Genomic DNA, 23338 nt, shown 5'->3' on the forward strand with positions numbered 1-23338 from the left:
GCAGTGGAACAGAGTGACTCACGTTTTCAGAACCCGGCCTTGATGGGATTCCTGCCTCATTAAACCACTAACAACTGGAAAACACAAGGCTGGCTGGACAGCGCTGCTTACATCCATAATCTCCTCAGCAGCCATAATGGCCTTTGATTTTATTTAAAAGATTATTGTGGGGCTGGAAAGTGTAATACATGAAAGGACATGATTGGCATGGCCAGACTACCGCATTTTTGGAAATCATCTATTTTACTATATTTCAACACATTTTGCCATGGTGCAGAGAACGAATTGCTGTTTTTTAGCTCATCTCATGCTTTTTTTCACATTTTGCCATCAGGCTGAGAGAGAATGTGCAGTTTAAAACGCAATTTCCTGCTATTCTATTTTTTTTCCCACATGAGACTGAGAGAACATTTAGCAGTTTTGAAGCGAATTCCCTGCAATTCTACACATTTCACTATCAGGGCCCGTTCGGTAATCCGGCCCTGAAGGTTGGGCTATATTTCTGCAGTTTGTACGTCAGTGTCAACAATGTGAGCTGTGATCATCTCTGATGTTAAAATACTTTAGCAGGTATGCAGGGGGCACTATTATCTCACAAGTGCACTTCTCCACATGCCACCTGACTGGGTATTATATAACTGTCCCAGGTCATCTACAAGTCTATGCTAGGTAAAGCTCCGCCTTATCTCAGCTCACTGGTCACGATAACAACACCCACCCGTAGCACGCGCTCCAGCATGTATATCTCACTAGTCATCCCCAAAGCCAACACCTCCTTTGGCCGCCTTTCCTTCCAGTTCTCTGCTGCCAGTGACTGGAACGAATTGCAAAAATCGCTGAAGCTGGAGACTTACATTTCCCTCACTAACTTTAAACATCAGCTATCTGAGCAGCTAACCGATCGCTGCAGCTGTACATAGTCTATCTGTAAATAGCCCACCCGATCTACCTACCTCATCCCCATATTGTTTTTATTTACTTTTCTGCTCTTTTGTACACCCGTATCACTACTTTCACACCATCATCTGCTCATCTATCACTCCAGTGTTAATCTGCTAAATTGTATATACTTTGCTACTATGGCCTATTTATTGCCTTACCTCCTCACGCCATTTGCACACACTGTATATAGACTTTCTTTTTTTTCTATTGTGTACGCTTGTTTATTCCATGTAACTTTTTCTGTCGCACTGCTTTGCTTTATCTTGGCCAGGTCGCAGATGTAAATGAGAACTTGTTCTCAACTAGCTTACCTGGTTAAATAAAAATGAAAAAAAAAAAAAATGAATTAATGCTTTTATTTTATTACTTTATCAATATACTGTATTTCATGGTATTCAAAATGCCACGGTTTCGAATGTTTGAGAAAGATACGAAGCAGTCATGAATTATGATAGTGACATTTTATATTGAGCAGTGAATAATTCTCTAGGAAATCTATATTGAAATAGATATTTTGTATTACCAAGGCAGCAGTTATGTGAAGCTTTACAGATACATCACTCTGGATCTGCAGGATCTAGCTTCTAATCGTACATGATTCTGCTTCTAAAAGGTGAGTGTGCAATTGATAATGTAATAACGCCATTTACGAGAAGAAACAACAAAGCTCTTCAACACCTCATTTTATTGTCCCAACATTCAAAAGTACAAATAATTCAAACACAACAGTTTTATGAGAAAAAAAAAAAAACATTTACAGCAAGATTTTTATTTTGTTTCCAGTTTCAGAAATTACCTAAACTAGCAAGGATAACATGAAGTCATTCATCGCAGTAATTGGATTAAGAATACTAAGAATAACAGCAATAATAATAATAATAACAATAATCAATAATCGATAATTGATAAGTGATAGCATAAGTAAGAGAGACCAGTAAGGCCCTGTGAACTTTTTTCTTATTTTTTGTCTTTAAAGATAGTTAATAGATTTTCAGATAGTAAACAAACACATTTTAGGAGAAAATGAAAAATGACAAGAGCCTTGTTCCTCTCGTTACCTTCCCTCCTACACTACTGGCTGTTGATTTCCTATTGGCAGGCTGCCACTATAAGGCGCTACAGGGGATGGTGTGAGCCATAGGGGTTGGACATAGACCGAGGTGACACAGCCCCATGTTTCAAACACCCTTACAAACACACACATACACACACACACACACACACACACACACACACACACACACACACACACACACACACACACACACAAACGTTTTCACAAACACACACGCATGAACACACAGACGCACAAGAGGGTCTAGACAGAACACAGGCACACATCATAAGAGTTCAAAAGACATAGGAAATATGTTCACACATCAGAACGACATTCTACTGGGGTTGTTGCATAATTCAAGCTCCCAACAGCTCTGGAGCATGAAAAGGGGTCCGTTGGTGTTCTGAGGTCAGAACCGTATAGTGGTTGGATGATGTCAGATGGGCTGCCTAAGACGTGGTTATGAGAGAGTATGAATATGCATGTCAAAGTGTTTATAATTTCCCTACACCTCATGTTTTCTGGCTCAACAAAATCCAATTCAGTACTTCTGGAACCATTCCCTACCTTTACCTTTCAAAATATATATAATATTATAGTATATAAAATATAGAATGGGTACAATCCATGAAATACCTTCAGTCTTTTTAAATTGCAACAACTGCCATAAGTACAGTTAGTGTGCAATGTTCAAGATCTCTTTAAAGAGATGTTCTTATGTAACTTTCAAACATGACGATTCTCTAAAAATAAGTTTGACTCTTAGGTGAGTTGACTGATTACTCAAGTGCAATGAATGACCCTCAAATACAATGGACATTTATTTGCTCATCAAATTCATGTGCCCGAGTCTCCAAAATTGGATGTTATAAAATGTTTGAAAACTGAAAACTATGCTTCAGACCCACATTTTTGCATAAAGTTTCATCACAAAGCGGTAGTGTGGAGGGAGGGTGCGGAGTGGCTTTAAAACGACACAAACTTATCACAGGTTATATTGAACCAGAACAACTGTTATAACATTCTATTAAGACTAAACTGTATTGAAAAAGATTTAAAGATTTTGTTTAACAAGACAAGAAAAAAGCAATAGCAAATTTAACTATCAACTAGGTTATGCATAGCGAGTAACTGTTTCTAGTAATAAGGGAAGAGCGTCACCAACCCTCTTGACATTTTTTTTCGTTTTCAACTTTTGGATTTTTTATATTGTAATTTTGATATATCGGTACAAAGCACAAACGTACTAAAAGTTCTCAGTGCAGTGGACTAACGGAAGAGCCTCTCCCCTAGTCGCTTGGTTCCCTTTTGCTCAGAAACGTCCTCCCTCCCTGTACCAGAATCACGTAAATACACAGACCGAACAAATAAATACCAAAATAAATAAATAATTCATATAAATAAATAGTTGAAGCAATGAAACAATCAATAAATAATGAATAAATACGTTATTTTATAAGCTTTTGTTCAATTTCTTTTGCCGCGGTAGTTAACAAAAATGTAATCCAAAACGTTTTTTTTCCCACAAGCGACATGACAACATATTAAACAGGATTCCTCACGAGTTTTCTAAATAACTGAACCATCACTTCATAAAGTTGTCATATGAAAAAGACAAGCTAAAACAAAAAACAGTGACAACTCATATAGATATAGATATTGTAAAACAAATGTAGACTATATATTATCTATTTGTACACAACAAATAAAGACACCGTTGTAATAGATCCTTTGAGGAAACAAATATCTAGACTAACATAACTAGCTAATTATTATAGAATTTTGACAATGCTTCACACTCAGCAAGTAACCTAAAAGTCAGCAAGCCAAAGAAAACTCTTTAAGTGATTCTTACATGGCCCAAAGTCCGTCATCTGGTTTTTCAGCAAGGGATAATCTAACCAGATGGGGGCCAACAATAAAAATAAAAAAGAACAGCAGCTCAATTCAATGTCAGCATCAAAGTATTTTTTTCCTCTAAACAACACATAGAACAACAAACTTGGATATTTAAGATACGTGAATCATGTAATATAGCACCTACTGTTGATCGCTAAAGGACGTTCTTTTCAAATTCCACAAAATGATAGCAAAGAAATCAATAGATAATGTAGGTTTTCTAAATGGATAGATGTGTATATAGTCATTACTGATATCCCATAGACTGACAAAAAGAAAACAAGTGGACAATGCTTCTTGCTTTGGGCTCCGGACTGTGAGGATGGTTAGGCCTTGAAAGACCTCTTTCCCTTCCCTTTTGGGTATCGCTGTTGAATAATTACGCACTATGAAAAATTACGAAGATCACCTGCCTCAATTTTCATCCCTTGACAAAACCTTCCATCTACAAAATCATCGCCAATCAATTTCTCCTAAAAACAAACAACCTTTGATCCTAAAAAGTACCACTGCAGAACGAACAAGACAAGGTGGCGCACATCCCTCCCCCCACCCTCTAATTAGCCAGTCAAAATATTTTTCTATTTTTTCAAATCCAGATTCTTGTAAAAATTCTTCAATAATTCTTATTTTAATTATCATATTATAAAAATAGATTTTCTTCTCTTTATTTTTTATTTTTCTAAATGCATTTTCAAGCAAAGAGATTCTCTCTTTGGCAATAGTGTTTTTTAAATCACTTAATGTGTCACCAGGAAAGCTAACCCATCCCCTCCCTCTCCCGATCTCCCAAACCCCAGTGAGGAAAGAAATGTTTTGTTTGCAATACAAAACATATTTTTTTTAAATAATTTTTTCTGCATCAGAGAAAACAGGATTGTGTAATCCCTTAGAATTTATAGGGGTTTTTAATATACACAAAAAATGAATGAATGGTCACCAATTTAAAAAAGAGCCCCCTCTCTTCTTCTGTCAGGGAGGCATAATTCTAACGACAGTGGATCCGGATTTAAAAAAGAAAGAAATCCTGAATCAAGACCAAGAAAGTTCAATCTAAAAAGGATATTCTCTTCTTTGAAATAAGGGGACTGGTTTTGCTACTGTTTACATAGAAGAGAAAATCATTTAACAATCACAAGAACAGAAAGGATATACAACAGGAATCCTGTATTATCACAGGGATTCCCAAATCATGGATATTTTTATCTTTCATTTTGTAATACTTAGGCAACATTGGCTTATAGGTCCAAAGCTATATTATAAGCCGTTTCTAGTTCTTTTTTGTTTGTTTGTTTGCTGTGTTCCTGTTGGAGAGTTGATGTGTTGGGCGACTATAAGGGTGATGGTGGTGACAGGGGATTTGGAGTGAGGAGGGGTTCAGGACTTGTGGGTCTTATTGGTCTTGAACGAGACTTGCAAGACGCGGTCGCCCAACCGGTACCCATTGAGACTGGCGATGGCCATAGCCGCCTCGTCGTAGTTCGTCATGGTGACGAAGCCGAAGCCCTTGCACTTGTTGGTGTTGAAGTCGCGGATGACCTTGACGTTGTTGACCGCTCCGAAGGGCCCGAACAGCTGCCACAGGACGCTCTCGTCAGAGTCTGGAGACAGGTTGTAGACAAAGATGCACCAGCCAGTGCCTGTGTGGCCAGGGATGTTCATGCCCACCAGGCTAGTCATGCTGTCAATGGTGATGGGAGAAAACCTGCACCACAAGATAGACAGGGAGAGAGATAGGGAGGGAGATAAAGAGCACAATGTTAAGTGAAACAAATGTCAAATTGAGAGAAATAGGAAACCCACTGCGTGTGCATGGATTTACAAGCTCTGAGCTTGTAGGACAAGCCATTTCCCTATACACTCAAGTTCCCCTCCAAGTGTCCAAAGTGAAACCAAACTCTGGAATCCCAAGCATCTACTGTATTGGTTTTAAGGCTTTTTAATATAACTAGCTCCAACCAGCCCTCAGTACATACAGTACCAACCAAACAGCTCTAGCATTCCTATCCATCCAACATGGATTATTACCAGTGCTACCCAGTGCACAATGCACTATGGGTATATCTGTCTGTGTACAGTATCCTCCTGCTAGACTATCTCCCCTCTATCGCTCCTCGCTATTGACTGAGCGGCTTCTTCTCAAGGCTGACTGCTCTGTGGGGGCCTGCTGGGAAACATCTCCAGCAGCAGCATACGAGGGAGGGAGGCACAAGGGAAGCTTTTCTCCTTCTGTCTCCCTGAGTGCCTCTATTGGGAACTAAATTGCAGGAACTTGCTGAATTAAAACATTTTTAAATTCATCAGATATTGAGTATGCAACCAAGTAAATCTGCTCTTATTCGCCCTGTAATCTTCTCCCTTTTTGCAATACAGAGATTTGAATGCTCAGTTGACTTCACTTACTGCCTTTCCGCTTAAAGGAAATTGCCACTTTAAATAAAAGGTAAATTGGATAAAAGGTTAATTTCTTATGCCACCTCTGTAGGAATGACTATAAGCATTATTGGGTATGCTTTAATTGAGATTTCCGCTTTACTGCAGCTGTCTCAGAGAAGCCTCCTCCTTATTCAGGAAGGAGAAAACTAAATGGAAAATGGAAGCCCTTTACAGCCCAGTACCAGTAGCAATACGAACAAAGTGTATTCCATCCACCAACACTGCAGTCATATGTTTTGGGGTGGATGAGGATGACAGTGATCATAGTCTTGTATCGGCAAGAATCAGTACTACATGAGCTTTAACATCTTTGCCATCACAATATTCTTTTAGGTTATTGTTTGTGTCTCATTACAGTCACTCTATCAACTGAGCTCCCGAGTGGTGCAGCGGTCTAAGGCACTGCATCTCAGTGCTTGAGGTGTCACTACAGACACCCTAGTTCAATTCCAGGCTGTATCACAACTGGCTATGATTGGGAGCCCCATAGGGTGGTGCACAATTGGCCCAGTGTTGTCTGGGTTTGGCTGGTGTAGGCTGTCATTATCTTGTAAATAAGAATTTGTTCTTAACTGCCTAGTTAAATTTACGTAAAATAATATATAGATTTTTAAAATACATCACCCTGTGTCAAATGAATATTTTTAACAGCAAGTCTTCCATTCACTAGAGGTTTTATAACATACAGTTATGAATATAACTACTGTCCCCTGAAGGAGGGAACGAGGTATAACATACTATGGGCAGTCAACGACCCATAATACTCACCTGAAAACTGAAATCATGCCCAACTGGCCAATGGATGCCAAGCCCGCCCTCAGAAGCCCCGCCTTGCTGGCTATAATACCGGGGCCCGCATTAATTTCCTCAATTCAGTAATGCTCTTTAGCGAGCCCAAACCCCATGACGGCGCGATGCCAAAATACAGTACCAGTCAAAAGTTTGGACACATCTACTCATTCCAGGGGTTTTCTTTCTTTTTACTATTTTCTACATTGTAGAATAATAGTGAAGAGTCAGTGATGCTTTACCCTGGTCTCCTGAAACATATTGTGGCTCGCATGTCATATTACAGGGTATAGAGACAAAAAACGTACCTGTACCATTACACTGGGTCCACTTGGTATCAGGACGTTTTCGTGTTGGTGTAGTGCCTACACTGCCAGTAAAAGGAGTCACATTGCTACTAGGGAACGATACTGCTGGTGGTAACGTCACTCTTGTGTTAGAAGTAGTAGACAACCCAGAAATCAAAACTGCAGATGATAAATTGGTTTAAGCATTTCCACGTTTTCCCTGCTTGTGTGTTAACGAGGGCACGATCTCGCAAGCTGGGAGATGTGGGGAATTTGTCTAGTTCCATTTTTGAGAATGTTGAGGTAGAAGACAATGCACCGAGTATTCCTTCTGCAAGGCCGACAGTTTTTACCCCCGTAAAAACTAAGGCAGGGGAAAGTGAAATCGCGCCCCAATTACATGACATTCCTTTGTCTGTCACCCCAGAGAAGGTGATTAGATGTCAAAAAGGAGACACCAGTCTTTGCAAGTGTTTTGCTTCGGTAATTTCCACTGAGGAAGCTAAAACTAAGGAGACTGCCTACTTTATGGAAGCAGGAGTTTTGATGTGTAAATGGGCAGCTCATGACACCGTTAGTGACTGGAGTGAAGTGTGTCAAGTGGTTGTTCCTACACCGTTCCGACAGCAGATGCTCTCACTCGCCCGTGACCAGGCGTGGTCCGGATATTTGGGGATCACAAAGACTTATAACCGAGTCCTTCAACATTTTTTCTGGCCAGGTTTGAAGTCTGACGTGGTCCAATTTTGTAAAACATGTCATGTATGTCAACTCACTGGGAAAGTGATTCAAACAGTTCCTCGTGCGCCGCTCTGCCCGATTCCTGTGGTGGGGGAACTGTTTGAACGAGTGATAATCGATTGTGTAGGCCCGTTGCCGAAAACCAGGTCAGGTAACCAGTTCTTACTAACAATAATGTGCAGTGCTACTCGATACCCAAAGGCTATCCCTCTCCATACTATAACGGCTAAGACTGTGGTGAAGGCACTAGTGAAGTTCTTCCCTATGTTTGGACTCCCTAAAGTAATCCAAACTGATCAGGGAACCAACTTTATGTCATAACTGTTCTCAAATGTGTTAAAGACACTGTGTATTTCCCATCAGGTCTCCAGTCCGTATCATCCGGAGAGTCAAGGGGCCCTTGAACGCGGGCATTAGACGCTAAAGGCGATGCTACGCAAATATTGCATGAATACCAGTACCGATTGGGATGAGGGCGTGCCCTTTGTCCTATTTGCTATCAGGGAAACAATACAAGAGTCCTTCGGGTTAAGCCCTGCGGACCTTGTGTTTGGACACACCCCATAGGGTCCGAAAAAGGTTTTTAAGGAGCATATCCAATCTCCTACACCCAGTAGCACCCCTAAAAATGTGTTGGATTATGTCAGTAAGATGCGGGAGGGACTGCACGCCGCATGTGCGTTAGCCCAAAAGTCTCTCTCCTCGTCTCAAAAGCGCATGAAATGACACCAGGGGATCAAGTCTTAGTTTTGTTCCCAATCCCTGGCTCATCTCTGTTGGCACGTTTTTCTGGGCCATATCTTGTGGAAAAGAAACTACGTGACACCAATTATGTGATAAAGACTCCAGATCGTAGGTGTTCTTCCCAGACAGCTCCTCAGGTAAGCAGGTCCAGCCCGCCGTCTCCAGTGTGGCTGCGGTGGTGCTGAAGCCTGGCTGGGACCTAGAACAGGATAAGGAGGACGGGTTGGAGTTACGCCATACGTTACAGCAGTGTGAACGCTTATGTAATTTGGAGATGCTGAAAAAGTTACCCTCTCAAATGGAACATTTGGATAACAATCAAACTAATGATGTTATCCTATTGATAAATAGTTTTCTCAATGTGTTTCAGGACGTTCCAAGTTGCACGTCCATCTTGGAACATGACGTGGATGTGGGGAATGCTGCTCCTATACGTCAACATCCGTACCGGGTTAATGCGAAGAAAAGGGAGGTAATGAAAAGTGAGGTAGCTTATTTATTACAGAATGCCATGGCAAAACCCAGTAACAGCTCCTGGAGTTCCCTGTGCATTCTTGTTCCTAAGCCTGACGGTACGTCGCGCTTATGTACGAACTATCGTAGTGTAAATGCAGTTACAAAGTCTGATTATTTTCCTCTACCTCACTTAGATGACTGCATTGATAGAATTGGCTCTGCTGCTTACGTTAGTAAGTTAGATTTGCTAAAAGGTTATTGGCAGGTGCCTCTGACCTCTCGAGCTTCTGACATCTCGGCTTTCGTTACACCTGATAACTTCGTACAATACACTGTGATGCCCTTTGGAATGTGTAATGCACCTGCTACTTTCCAGCTCCTAGTTAACATTGTGTTCGCGGATGTGCCAAATTGTACTGCTTACCTTGACGATGTGGTGATTAATTCGTCTACTTGGTCTGATCATCTCGCCACCTTGAAAAGTGTGTTTCAGCGGTTGGAGAATGCTTCTTTAACCCTCAATTTGGCCAAGTGTGAGTTTGGGAAGGTTACTGTGACTTACTTAGGGAAGCAGGTGGGATGAGGTCAAGTGCGCCCAGTAACTGGCAAACTGGAAACAGTTGCTTTTCCTGCTCCCATGACTCGCCGCCAGTTGCGCAGATTCCTGGGGATGGTAGGGTACTATCGTACGTTCTGTAAGAATTTTCCGACGGTAGTAGCTCCCGTTACATCTCTGCTTAGTCCCAAAGAACCATATAAGTGGTCCCAGGACTGTAACTATGCTTTTGAGTCTGCCAAAGCGCTACTTTGTAGTGCCCCAGTGCTTGCTGACCCCAACTTTGACAAACCTTATAAGTTGGACGTAGACGCTAGTATAGTGGGGGTTGGTGTGGTTCTCTTGCAGGAAGATGAAGAGGGAATGGATCGGCCCGTCAATTTCTTCTCCCGTAAGTTCAACTCGTGTCAGTCAAGGTACTCCACTATTGAACAAGAGACGCTGGCTTTATTGCTAGCCTTACAGTTCTTTGAGGTATATGTGTGCTCCAGTGCCTTGCCTGTACTGGTCTTCACGGACCATAATCCTTTGGTGTTTTTGAAGCAATCAGAACCGCCGATGTACAATCAGGTGGGCTCTGATTGTACAAGGATACAATGTAAAGATTCACTATGTGAAGGGTTCGGCGAATGTGGTTGCCCGACGCTCTATCACGGGTTTAGTAACTGGGGATGCGTGTTGGGTTTTGTTATTGCAAACTGTAAGTTTGCAGGTTTTGGGGTGGGCGTGTTACGTTCCCCAGTTTCTGTGTTGTTGTTGGTTTGTATGTATGTGTATGTATTTCAGGAAATGGCTTCCTGGATTCCCCCAAGAAGCTGATTGGTCGGCCCCATTGCAGATTGGAGCTGACCCCGCCCTCTCGTCAGGGGATACAGCTGTCTGCAATTACAGACTCCTTCTCCAGCTGTATAAAAGCCAGTGTTTTTGCTCAGAGAGAGCTTCTTGGTATGTCATGTGTTGGTTGTTGCTCAGATAGAGCTTCTTGGATGTCCTGTGTTGGTTGTTGCTCAGAGACAGGTTTTGTCTACTTCTGAGGTATGTGGGTGTCAATAGGATGCAGTGTTTTTGATTATTGAAATTGCTTGTATTATTTTGTTTCATTTGTTCCTGGGGGGGAAGGGGAAGGCACCTTGGGAGTGCTTAGGCAAGAGGCCTGTGGGCATACATGTACCCGTCGTATGTACTCTGTCTATGCACCCTAGGTAAGACCGGGCGGACCATCCCCTGTATTTTGGTTAGTGCGCCAGGTGGTGCTAGTTAGGTAAGTTGTGGGTAGGTAGGAGATGGGGCTCTTTAACTTTAACTTTCTTTGCTTTGGTTCCGTCCAGCCCCTTTTTCCCAAAATTACCGCGTGAAGGAATAAATTCCCTGTTAACGGTAAAATTCTCTGTCTCAGTCATCCTTACCCGCACCTACAGTCACATACCTCTTTCACCCCACGGGGAGTTGAGTGTAGCAGGGTGTTGCGTTTCCTCCTCCAAGAGGCGTGCGTAACACTGAGCAACAGGAAATGCACACTGCTCCATAAGAGCAGATAACGGCCGAAGAGAGGGACCACGTCCCCACTGCCTGCTGATGTACGCCAGCGCCATCCTGATGTCGAACTTTACCAACACATGTTGTCCCTCCAACATAGGAAGGAAATGCCTCAGCAATAGCAAAACAGTCAGTAGCTCTTGTTAATTGATATGCGTTGACCAAATCCCTATTTCTAAGTAGCCCACACACAGCCCTCCCCATCCCAGTAAGAATGCGTCTGTCATGATCACCCTGCGGGACACTACCATGCCCATGAAAACCCCCTGCAAACAGTAGTCACGGGTGACAGTAGTCACAATGTCCTTAGGCACGACGGGAATACCTTGAGAAATCGATGTGGCGAGATGTGTCCAGACGCGTAGCAATCACCCAGTTCTGAAACAGACACATAAACAGAAGTCCCAGAGGCACCAAAGCTATCACAGAGGCCATCAGACCCAATAACCACAGGCACAAGCGAAAAGGCACAGAGTTCACCAGCTGAAACTGTGCCAGACAGAGCCGGAATGCGATCCTCTTCTGTTGGGACAAACTTTTCTTGTTATCCACTATGAACCCCAGAGACTGAATATGGGAAACCAGTGTGGCAGTGTGGGGCTTCACCTATTCCCTTGACTCCACTACGATCAGCCAATTGTCCAGATAGGCCAATACTCTGATCCCCAGGCACCACAAGGGCTCAGAGTATTGGTGCGGGGTGATAGGGAGAGCACGAAAGGCAGGACCAGAAACTGTTAGGCTACACCCTCGAAATGAAACATCAGAAACGTTCTGTGGAGAGGATGTATAGCCACATGAAAATACGCATTCCTCAGATCTATGGACGTGAACCAATCGCAGGGACGCTCCGACTGCAAAGTGTGAGCATTTTAAACCTTGTCCAGGATGGGATGCCATGTTGCATTGCTCTTGGGAACTAAAAAGTACCGGCTGTACCAACCACTCTGTACTTCTTACACAGGGACCACCCGAAAAGCCTGCCGCCTCAAGACAGGCGCTAGGACTTTGGGGACCATTGACGTAATGACGCCACGAAAAGGAGGATGCAAAGCATTGTGACCACATTCAAAGACTGGGCTGCCACACCCTCAGCCTGGTGCACTTTGTCCAGCTGATCCGCTGAGAACTGGCACTGTTAATTCGGAAGCATGTGCTAGGATTAGCCTCATTGTTAGCCTCTGGAGCTAAGTAACTCGCCAGCTTTCAATCCATCGGTAGTGTTCAAATGAGCCCCGCCTCCTCCATACCCTCTACATTCCTTAACTCACCATAACTTGGTAGCACCAGTCTGGCTGAATGAGGGTAATCCCAGGTCGACTTTAGCTCATCGGCAAAATCTTTAAACAGGGGTAAGCAACACTTCACCGCTGCAGTGACAGGAAGTAAATACCTCCCCCCCAAACCTGGAGGAACTCCAGTGCGGGGGAGAAGAAGGCAAATCCACCCCCAGGTGATCTGCCGCTCTACGACACATCTACATCAAAGGCGCATTAACCACCAATGGTTCACTCTCCCCGCCGAATCCAAAGCCATGGCTTTAGGCTGCCCCGGACTGATGTCATCCGATTTACATTGAAAACCCTCCAGAGCCAACCAGGGATAGTATATCATCCCCGGAATCTGGACTCTGACCACTGCCAGAGAAGCCAGAATGAGCCTAAATCGGCTTGAATGTCACCCCAGGAAACTCAGACCACCGCTGCTACTCTCTCCTGACCTCAGACAACCACATTCCAGAGATCGCTTCACCGGAAGACCCTTCGCCAGCAGCCCCAATTTTTCTCACAAAGTCAGCTCGACGGCCAATGGAAGTTGAACCCAGCCGGAGACAATAGTCACATGAACTGATCCGAGCCAAAGCCTCCTGAGCGTGTTTCCACCCCAGGCAAACAGGACAGCACTCATGAGTATCTTTAATTTTCATTGTGAAACCACATGCCCTACGGAAAGATCAGAGGTCCAAACTCGGATGGTTAGCCTTTTTGAACGTATTCTAACCAACAGCCATCTTACTCAAGCAAGGAAGTGGCTACACAAGCAGAGCAGAAAATCGTGTTTTTTTTAGCAAACACAAATCCTACCCAAGCAAGGAAGCATTAGCTACACAAGCAGAGCAGAAAGTAGTCCGCTTTTAGCAAACAGAAAAACCAATACCAAGACTCAAGACGTGCAACATCTAGTGGGACGAGTACTCTCTCCCCACTAACAGACATCTAAGTCAGAGCTGAATCTCATAGTCTTCATGTGCTTGAAAAGTTTGTAAATTGCGTGACATGTTCTTCCAGCAAGCGAGCTGAAGAGGAAAGAATTGAGGAAATGAATGCGAGCCCTGGTATTATAGCCAGGAAGGTGGGGTTTCCATGGGTGGGCTCAGCATCCATTAGCCCATTGGGCATAATTTGTGTTTTCTTCAGGTGAATTTGATTGATTGTTGATTCCCCATAGTATGTTATACTATAGTCACTTCAAGGCCTTTCTAACACATTCAATTCTGATTTCTTTGTCTGGGAGAAATAACACCTTCATGGTCATTTGGATGTTAATGCAGTTGTGTGTGAGGGTGAGAGACAAGCAGGCTGGTTAACAGAGCCACAGAGGAGACTACAGTAGTGTCTTCCAGTGCAAATACAAACACACTGTTGTTCTTCTATAGAGGAGTTGCATAGCAACAAGGAGGCTGACCTGCAGTGATCCCACCCTCCCCTAGCTCCCACCTCCACCGTGTACTGCTCACTTCTAAAATACACTGACTACTACTACTACACTTGCCTTTGTTCATTAATCACCACTTCAAACCATGTGCTAAGCAGGCAAGAGGCAATTCTCAAGGCATGGCTTGTTGGATTTCTGTATTCCAAATACTACTGCTTTGACAGTTTGTACATATTCAATAGTTTTTGCCTTGGTGCTGTGTTGTTAAACCAGCAGGCACTGCAGCATATTAGTAAATATTATAAGTGTTTTCTCTTATCTTTGTGGTAATTTTCTTGGTCAGATCATTTGCATCCCCCTTCAACTGAATTCATTGTTTCCTGCCCCCGTACAAATATTGCTGTGTCTCCCAAGGAATGTTAGACAGACGAGTTGCTGCCTGGGACATTGACGGAGAGCTAGGTGTTAAAGATTATTTCCCATGCATCATTCTGTCACTGTGTTATAGTTGAGCCTTCGCTCCCTGATTCTGCCGAGCAGAAATGAATGCCTCATCACTTATGGAAACCGAGGAATTCAGGGGATTGGCCCTCATCACAGAACAAGCCTTTTAATCATTCCATTTAAAAATGGAAAAAAGAAAATGCTTCTTTTTTTCATGCTACATCTGGGATCACAGCCTTTTCAAAGGAACTCACTGATTACTGTAACATGCAACAAAATGTCATCAGCTGATATCATGTCTCAGAGCCGCTTCACTTTATGTAACATCAACAGTAGCAAAAGCAAAAGATATGAGCAAAAGGAGGTGATCAGAAGTCGAACTGGCTTCAGTGAAACAGCGTTTCCTGCAGGGATCCAGGTGTCTCCAGCCTCGCCCCCTACTGACCCCTGACCCCTTAACCCCAACACCCATCACTACTTGTGCCTGATGTTATAACCTATTGTAATACTAATACATGTATTATTACAAAAATGGTGGCAAAATCCTATTGAGTTGGGTGGTTTGAAACTGTGAATCCGATTCACAGCTTTAAAATGAGGTGATTCTAAACTGAGCTTGATCCCAATGTAACATATAGATCTGGACAGAGGTTAGGCTAGAGTACCTGAATCCGGTAGAAAACAACACCTGAAAACAAGAGCTACACACAAGAGAACAGAAATATACACATAAACTATCCAAAGCATCGAAACGTAAAAGTCAGCAGTCATCATACAAAGCAAATTGAACATTAGAAAACAAAAGACCATTGTTTTCCTTTTGGACTAGTGGTTGGTGGATTCAAATTAAACAAGGCTAAAGAAAACCAAAAAAATCAATGCAGAATAACCTTGAACTGAATCGAATGCAAGTGACTTCCAAAAATGAAGAAAACAAGAGAGAAATAATTTTGTCAACATGGACATCTGGCATTCAGTGAAGTTTTAATTACCTCTTTACGCCATAGGCCATATTAAGCAAATTGTCCAGCCTGTAAAGAGAAGGAGGGTTCTGGGGTTAATGCCAGGCAGATGGTTGACTCACTCAATGGAACTAATGCTACATCCCTGCCTCAATCAAAGAAGAAAGCCATCCAGAGATGGACCATTACACTGAGGAGCCACACCAGTCAGGGTTGGTGTCATTCACACAGTAACTAAGTAGCAGGCTAGCTAGCAATAGTACTGTACAGCGCTATCACAAGAGGTCACTCTGACGCCCAATCAGCCAGCACAATGAGAGCCATTTTCACTCTCCACACATTCTTATGCTACATGTGGCTTTCAGAGTGGTTCCACTGTACATCTCTGCTGTTGTGTTGAGGTCAAATAATTGATAAGTGATTTCTAATTGTGAGTTAAGCCATAGTACTTACGTCAAAGAAAATTTAGAAATCTTGTCTTTCTCATTCAATTCAATGTCGATCCTGAGTCTGGACAGCATAATGAAATAATGATTCTTTGCATCATTATTCCATTTGCCCTTAAGGTACTTTGGCATTATGTTTGTAATTTTCAAGAAGGTTGTGAGACAAATTGAGTACTAAATAGCCTACAATAATAATTCAAAAATCTAGACATGCCCCCTTCTCCAGAGTTCTGTCAGTGTAATGGCCAATTTGTGAGAGATAGTAAAGGTTTTAAGAGGAAGTTGACAGGAATAAAGTTGCATAGTAAAACAACAACTGACCAAAAGTAACAGTAACTGACCAAAACATTTTGTTTTCTGTTGACACCTTTCCATGTGGAAAGGGTATAACATTTCATATGGGATGGTGTGTGTTAAGCCCAAATCAAACTAAACGTTTATTTTTTTTTATGCACGTGAACATGCAGGAATTAGAATGCGCGGTAGTGAAGGATAGAAAACAGACGGTCCGCGTGTGAGCGTCAATAGCATCATAGAGCGTTAAATTAGAACGCAAGTCTATTTTTCTCGTGTCTACGCAGCTACGCAAAGCAATGCTGGTAAAATGATTGGATAAATTGCCAGAAAGTAGGCATTGTTATGTCTGGAATTGTGACATGTATAGATAAAACGTGTCTATTTATTGTTGATAATAATACTGCCAGTGCCAATAATACATATTTGAAAACAATAATGTTATGCCTAGATGTGTTGATTTCGATCACAGGCATATAGACTAGGCAGGCTACGGCTGGGAAACTCCAGGAACTCCCATTTCAAGAGAGAATACTGTTAGTAGAAAGAACGAGACTAGCAAAATCCTTTATAAACTGCTCAGGTTTATTCTCTACAACTGTCCTCACGAACATTCGTGAGCTAACATAACAATTGTTTAGAGCAGGCAGGTTCAGTGGCTCCCGTAGGACATATAAGGTGAGTCAAAGGAACACAACAATAATTCACAAGGGCTACATAGCGAACTTAATAAATACAACTGTTTATTAAGGATTCTTACGACAATTAACTTGGCATACGGTATGCAGTGTACGTGAATTGACACTATTCACTCTTTAAAAAAAAAAATGTTTTACCCCCTTTTCTTCCCAATTTCGTGATATCCAATTGGTAGTTAGTCTTGTCCCATCGCTGCAACTCCCGTACGGACTCAGGAGAGGCGATGGCCGCACCAATGTGTCGGAATGCGCCTGGCCCGCCACAGGAGTTGCTAGAGCGTGATGGGACAAGGACATCCCAGCCGGGCCAAACCCTCCCCTAACCCGGACGACGCTGGACCAATTGTGCGAACCAGGATCTGTAGTGACACAGCTTGCACTGAGATGCAGTGCCTTAGACCGCTGCGCCACTCGGGACGCCCGACGCTCTCTACTCTTGCGTGCAAATTTGGACGCCGTTGTCGGCGTCTCTCCGTGTGATTTGGGCTTTAGTCAGTGCTGCTAGCTGGCTGGGAGGAACAATCAGGCTGGTCATGCAGACAGATAGTCACTGTGCTCAGTGGGCCAAGGATGGAAGCCCCTCAGCCACATAAATCAGAGGCTTTTTGGATGCAGCCTGCTTGGCCACTCAATGACCTTCATGTGTCACATGGGTCTGCACTGTCTCATGTCTTTATTAAGCCCTTCAGCCTAATGGAAGGGTTGGGAACTTGGGGCCATTCTAAAGTACTTCTCCTCTTCAAAACACACTGTCTGTCTGTGCTACAGGTCATCAGTGGGCCGAGATGCTGTCTGTGAACCTGACAAAAAAATATAAACAAAGCACAAAAATATGTTGACTCATTAAGGCAGCAATTAGGCCATTATGTGGGCTGGGACTGAGCAATCTGCTTTGTGGGTAAATGAGTCAATTGGACTGGAAGCTCTAAGGAGGCGCTTCAGGACGCTGTGCTGGAGACATCTGCTGGGCTGCTGCTGCAAAAACCAACCTGCCTTGGATGCCAGCTTTTCACACAGCCTCTCCAAGCCCTCAGCACACAATAGGGCCTTTGTGCTGCCTCTCAATGCATGTAAATGAGAAAGGTCCATTTAAAAAATCTGTTCAGTTAAAACCTGCTCATACCTTAGATATAATAAGCATAATTTACTTATTACTGTAATTAGTAATGTGGAGAATCACTAATAACTGAAACCTACTGTTTTTCAGTTTTTTTGTTTGCTTCTTAGAGGAGGACCAGACAAACAGGCATTATATTTAATGGTGGAAAATGGCTGACATTGACAGGATAGGTGATGCACTGTCTGAGGTTGTGGATTAGGTTTAGTCCTGTGGCTGTTGGTTGTAATGGTGAGGTCTTTGTGTATTACAGGCAGCTAGCTAGCTCTTGATCGCCTAAGAGTGCTCAGACCGAGGAATCTGCAGAACCAAAAAATTAAGTTATTCCTAACTTTGTTGGTCTTACTTTTCTGTAATCTGGGCCAAAATCTGAAATACAATTTTCGTTCAGATCATAATTTGAATATTCTCATTGGGATTATCATGAGTATCATGGGGTATATTTGATTTGGGAATGAACCGTGGATGGTAAGAGGGGATAACAGTTTGTTTCATTATGGAATAAGGAGAGTGATCTGATGAGGTGATGTGATGGAGACATTGTGAACGACAGAACCCCACTCTCTTGTGAACAGTTCTACTCTGATATGGGTGGAGCGTCAGGAAACCCACTCTTTTGGAACAAAAATGCATTCTTGCTTGAATGCACCAAGAATCAGAGATCGCATTGGTGATTGATCACTCAAAAGGTTGTTGATCGTTGCAATTAGACATAAAAATCCCATACTCAACTTCACAGTACATATTACAGTAAAAACATCTCTCTGAACCAATAACTCAATGGCTGAACCTGACCATGACCTCCCGACCCTTATTGTGAGCCCCAGGTGTTTACCTGAACCTCTGGGCCTGGTGGTGGAGGGGGCCTGGGTACCGGCGGTTGGGTGACTGGTACAGCTGGGACAGAAGGGCTTGGCTGGTCTTCTGGCTGGGGTTGTTGGCGAACTTGACGGTGATGGGCTCGGCAGCTCCAGAGGGTTTCTGTCCATTCAGCCCCTTGATGGCCTCCTCAGCCTCTATCCTCTTATCAAAGCGAATGAATCCCACACCCCGCGAACCACCTGTGGGGCCAACACATCACAAACAGGAGGGGCGTCCTTTTACTTCACGTGGTTCCGGTTAGATCACACACATCTACACATACATACTGTACATCTCACAGCCCATGTTCTCTGTTTCATACATGGCACAGAGAGGATATCTGTCTTTTTAGTCATGTATAAAGCAATGTTTTGTAAAGGGGTTACAATGAGTTGGAAATGATTTGTTTTCCATTCTGGGAGGGATTGTTTTATGGGTTACTTGAAGAACACAGAATAGAGCAGAGGGAAAAGCGAAGGCACAGCCGTGATTTCCTGTGCTGTCAAAGAGACAGTTAATTTGTCTTCCTCTCTCACAAAGAGCATGAGAGCTGATGCCTGCTGATGCAGAAATGGTGTTATGTTGTTGGGTGCTAGCTGCTGTAGTGCTGTGTCTCCTCAGCTCGTTGAGGCTACTGCGTGAGGCACTTTGGACTCAGCACACACTGCAGCTCTCCTCCTAGCTGAAGGCCACACACTCAGACCTCACGTCATGTTGCCGGTGACATTTGAGTCGTTTCCAAGGCAATGTATTTTGACCGCCACCTGAAAGTAACATTGAGAGACGCACTGCCCGGAAGGTCTCCATAAATGCGTGCTTCTCATTTTTTAATGAGGCTCGCTGACTGGCCCTGGGGACGCTCGCTCAGTGACAGCACGCTGCCAGGACTATTTGCATAATACTGTGTGTACAGACTGGCATCTCTACACCACACACAGAAACACTTTTTATTGGCATTTCGCTCTCTGCTCTCAAAACGTTGCTTGCGCTTGAGGTTTTTCTGTTCCGCTGTCTCATTGTCTTCTTGAATCGGACTCCTTTGACATGTGCAGCCCTGAACAAATATTTACACACAATCTCTCCAATGCCAAATGCTTTCATTCACTCTAATGCTGTATTATTTTCACTGAGGGTTGCTGTCGCTCTTGACAATCTCTCCAAATCCCTTCCCTGCCTTCCCTGTATCTGTAATTTATAATTAGGTTGTCACAGCTAGAAAATAATGAACACACAGCCTGTTATTCCAAAGGGGTTTGAATTGTTGGCATACAGCTCTGGCTCCGGTGTAAAACTAGGGTCAATGCTGCTTCGGGAGAAAATACTGTCATACCGGTATTCCTAGGTGGTAACTAGTGAATACTGTTTTTGTATATTCTGTTGATTTGTTTGTCACAAAACATTAGGAACACCTGCTCTTTCTATGACATAGACTGACCAGGTGAATCCAGGTCAAAGCTATGATCCCTTATTGATGTCACTTGTTAAATCCACTTCAAATCAGTGAACAGTGCATTTGGAAAGTATTCAGACCCCTTGACTTTTTCCCCATTTTGTTACGTTACCACCTTTATTCTAAAATGTATTAAATAATTTCCCCCCCTCATCAATCTACACACAATACCCAGTAATGACAAAGCAAAACCAGGTTTTAGACTTGTTTGAACATTTATAAAAAATTTAAAATGAAATATCACATTTACATAAGTGTTCAGACCCTTCACTCAGTACTTTGTTGAAGCACCTTTGGCAGCAATTACAGCCTCGAGTCTTCTTGGGTATGAGGCTAAAAGCTTGGCACACCTGTATTTGGGGCATTTCTCCCATACTTCTCTGGTTGGATGGGGGGCGTCGCTGCACAGCTATTTTCAGGTCTCTCCAGAGATGTTTGATCGTGTTCAAGTCCGGGTTCTGGCTGGGCCACTCAAGTATGTTCAGAGATTTGTCCCGAAGTCACTCCTGCGTTGTCTTGGCTGTGTGCTTAGGGTCGTTGTCCTGTTGGAAGGTGAACCTTCACCCCAGTCTGAGGTCCTAAGTGCTCTGGAGCAGGTTTTCATCAAGGATCTCTCTGTACTTTGCGCCATCTTTCCCTCGATTCTGACTAGTCTCCCAGTCCCTGCCACTGAAAAACATCCCCACACCATGATGCTGCCACCACCATGCTTCACTGTAGAGATGGTGCCAGGTTTCCTCCAGACGTGATGATTGGCATTCAGGCCAAAGAGTTAAATCTTGGTTTCATCGGACCATAGAATCTTCTCATGGTCAGAGTCCTTTAGGTGACCTTTGCAAACTCCACGCGGGTTGTCATGTGCCTTTTACTGTCGAGTGACTTCTGTCTTGCCACTCTACCATAAAGTAAAGGCCTGATTGGTGGAGTGCTGCTGAGATGGTTGTCCTTCTGGAAGGTTCTCCCATCTCCGAAGAGGAACTCTGAAGCTTTGCCAGTGTGACCATTGGGTTCTTAGTTACCTCACTGACCAAGGCCCGTCTCCCCCAATTGCTCAGTTTGGCCGGGCAGCCAGCTCTAAGAAGAGTCTTGGTGGTTCCAAACTTCTTCCATTTAAGAATGGGACCTTCGATTTCTGGGACCTTCAATGCTGCAGAAATGTTTTGGTACCCTTCCCAGATCTGTGCCTTGACACAATCCTGTCTTGGAGCTCTACAGACAATTCCTTCGATCTCATTGCTTGGTTTTTGCTCTGACATGCACTGTCAACTGTTGGACCTTATATAGACATGTGTGCCTTTCAAAATCATGTCCAATCAGTTGAATCTACCACAGGTGGGCTCCAATCAAGTTTTAGAAACATCTCAAGGATGATCAATGGAAACAGGATGCACCTCAGCTCAATTTCGAGTCTTATAACAGAGGGTAATACATTTACAAAAATGTCTAAAAAACTGTTTTCACTTTGTCATTATGGGGTATTGTGTGTAGATTGATATGGGGGAAAAAATCATTTAATCAATTTTAGAATAAGGCTGTAACGTAATAAAATGCAGAAAAAGTCAAGGGGTGTGAATACTTTCCGAATGCACTATAGATGAAGAGGAGGAGACAGGTTAAAGAAGGATTTCTAAGCCTTGAGACAATTGAGCCATGGATTGTGTATGTGTGCCATTCAGAGAGTGAACGGGCAAGACAAAAGATTTAAGTGCCTTTGAACGGAGTATGGTAGTAGGTGCCAGGCACACCGGTTTGAGTGTGTCGAACTACAACGCTGATGGGTTTTTCATGCTCAACAGTTTTCCATGTGTATCAAGAATGGTCTACCACCCAAATGACATCCAGCCAACTTAACACAACTGTGGGAAGCATTGGAGTCAACATGGGCCAGCATCCCTGTGGAACACTTTCGACACCTTGTAAAGTCCATGCCCCCAATGAATTGAGGTGTTCTGAGGACAAAAGGGAAAAAGGGAAGGGGTGCAACTTAACTAAATGCTCCTAATGGTTAGTACACTTAGTGTGTAAAACCATAGTTGGGCTTTGTTTTACTAACTTCACTTTATGCATACCCACTGTGCAAAAACTGGTCGAATCAATATTGTTTTCACATCAATTCAACCCCAAAAATCTATGAGACGATGTTGAATCAACGTGGAAAACGGATTGAATTTGCAAAAACTCATAACGTATGGGACTACGGGCTACGTAGTTAAATAAAGGTTAAATAAAAAATACTTTTAACCTAAATCCAATGACATGGTGAATTTTGGGGTTGGTTGAATTCACATTAGCTGACAACTCAACCAAATGTAAATCAAAACTAGACGTTGAACTGATGTCTGTGCCCAGTGGGTAGTTTTGTTTGTTCACTTTTTTCTACATAAACCCACTAGCTACTACTGTCAAGAATGTCCCTTGTGGAATAGGAGGGGTTGCATTATAAGACAACATTATTTCACTGTTTCAGAGCTGTGAAATACATGTTGACACCCTGTGGACTCTTCTCCTGTGGGGATATGATCACACCTCATTGGAAGAGAAGACAAGCACCAGTCCTCTAAGCCCCTTGGCCTTGAACTGCACCAGGATGCAGATGCTTGAAGAGGTCTACACACCAGCAGTGCTTGGCATAGAGATGAAGGCTGCAAACACATTCATGGTGGGATCTGAGGAAAACACCCCAGCCACTTGAATGAAGTGATTAACTGAAGTGGTGTCTTTAAGAAAGGGGTGTGAAGGGTAGAGGGCTACTGCATTGGTATCTGGGACTAGCTCTGTCCTTGTGTATGTGGAGAGGTAGAAGGGTATTGTGCCTATACACTAGTACTGTGGAGAGAGGTGAGAGGGTATTGTGCCTATACAGCAGTGCTGTGGAGAGAGGTGAGAGAGACTTTGACCCCACTAACAGTAACACCTCTCATTTCTCCTTTCACTGCTCCATAGACATTCTGGGCATGAAGAGAAACAC

General features: G+C 43.2%; 1 protein-coding gene across 9 annotated transcripts in view; it reads right to left on the reverse strand.

Moving 5' to 3' along the window:
• Positions 1-1609: 1609 nt before the first annotated feature.
• The window catches only part of LOC106584331 (ELAV-like protein 4), an 80926-nt gene continuing 59197 nt past the window's right edge, over positions 1610-23338 (reverse strand). For 6 of the 9 annotated variants that reach the window (XM_014169501.2, XM_045706006.1, XM_014169502.2 and 3 more), the window contains 3 exons: positions 18895-19129; positions 15535-15573; positions 1610-5603 (listed from right to left, as the gene is read on the reverse strand). In XM_014169501.2, the coding sequence (XP_014024976.1) occupies positions 5276-5603; positions 15535-15573; positions 18895-19129 (602 nt within the window). In that variant the 3' untranslated portion in view covers positions 1610-5275. The remainder of the gene's footprint in view (positions 5604-15534; positions 15574-18894; positions 19130-23338) is intronic. The other 3 variants (XM_014169498.2, XM_014169500.2, XM_014169499.2) reach the window with 3 other exon arrangements.

This window comes from Salmo salar, chromosome ssa23 (genome assembly GCF_905237065.1).
Source record: "Salmo salar chromosome ssa23, Ssal_v3.1, whole genome shotgun sequence".
NCBI lineage: Eukaryota > Metazoa > Chordata > Actinopteri > Salmoniformes > Salmonidae > Salmo > Salmo salar.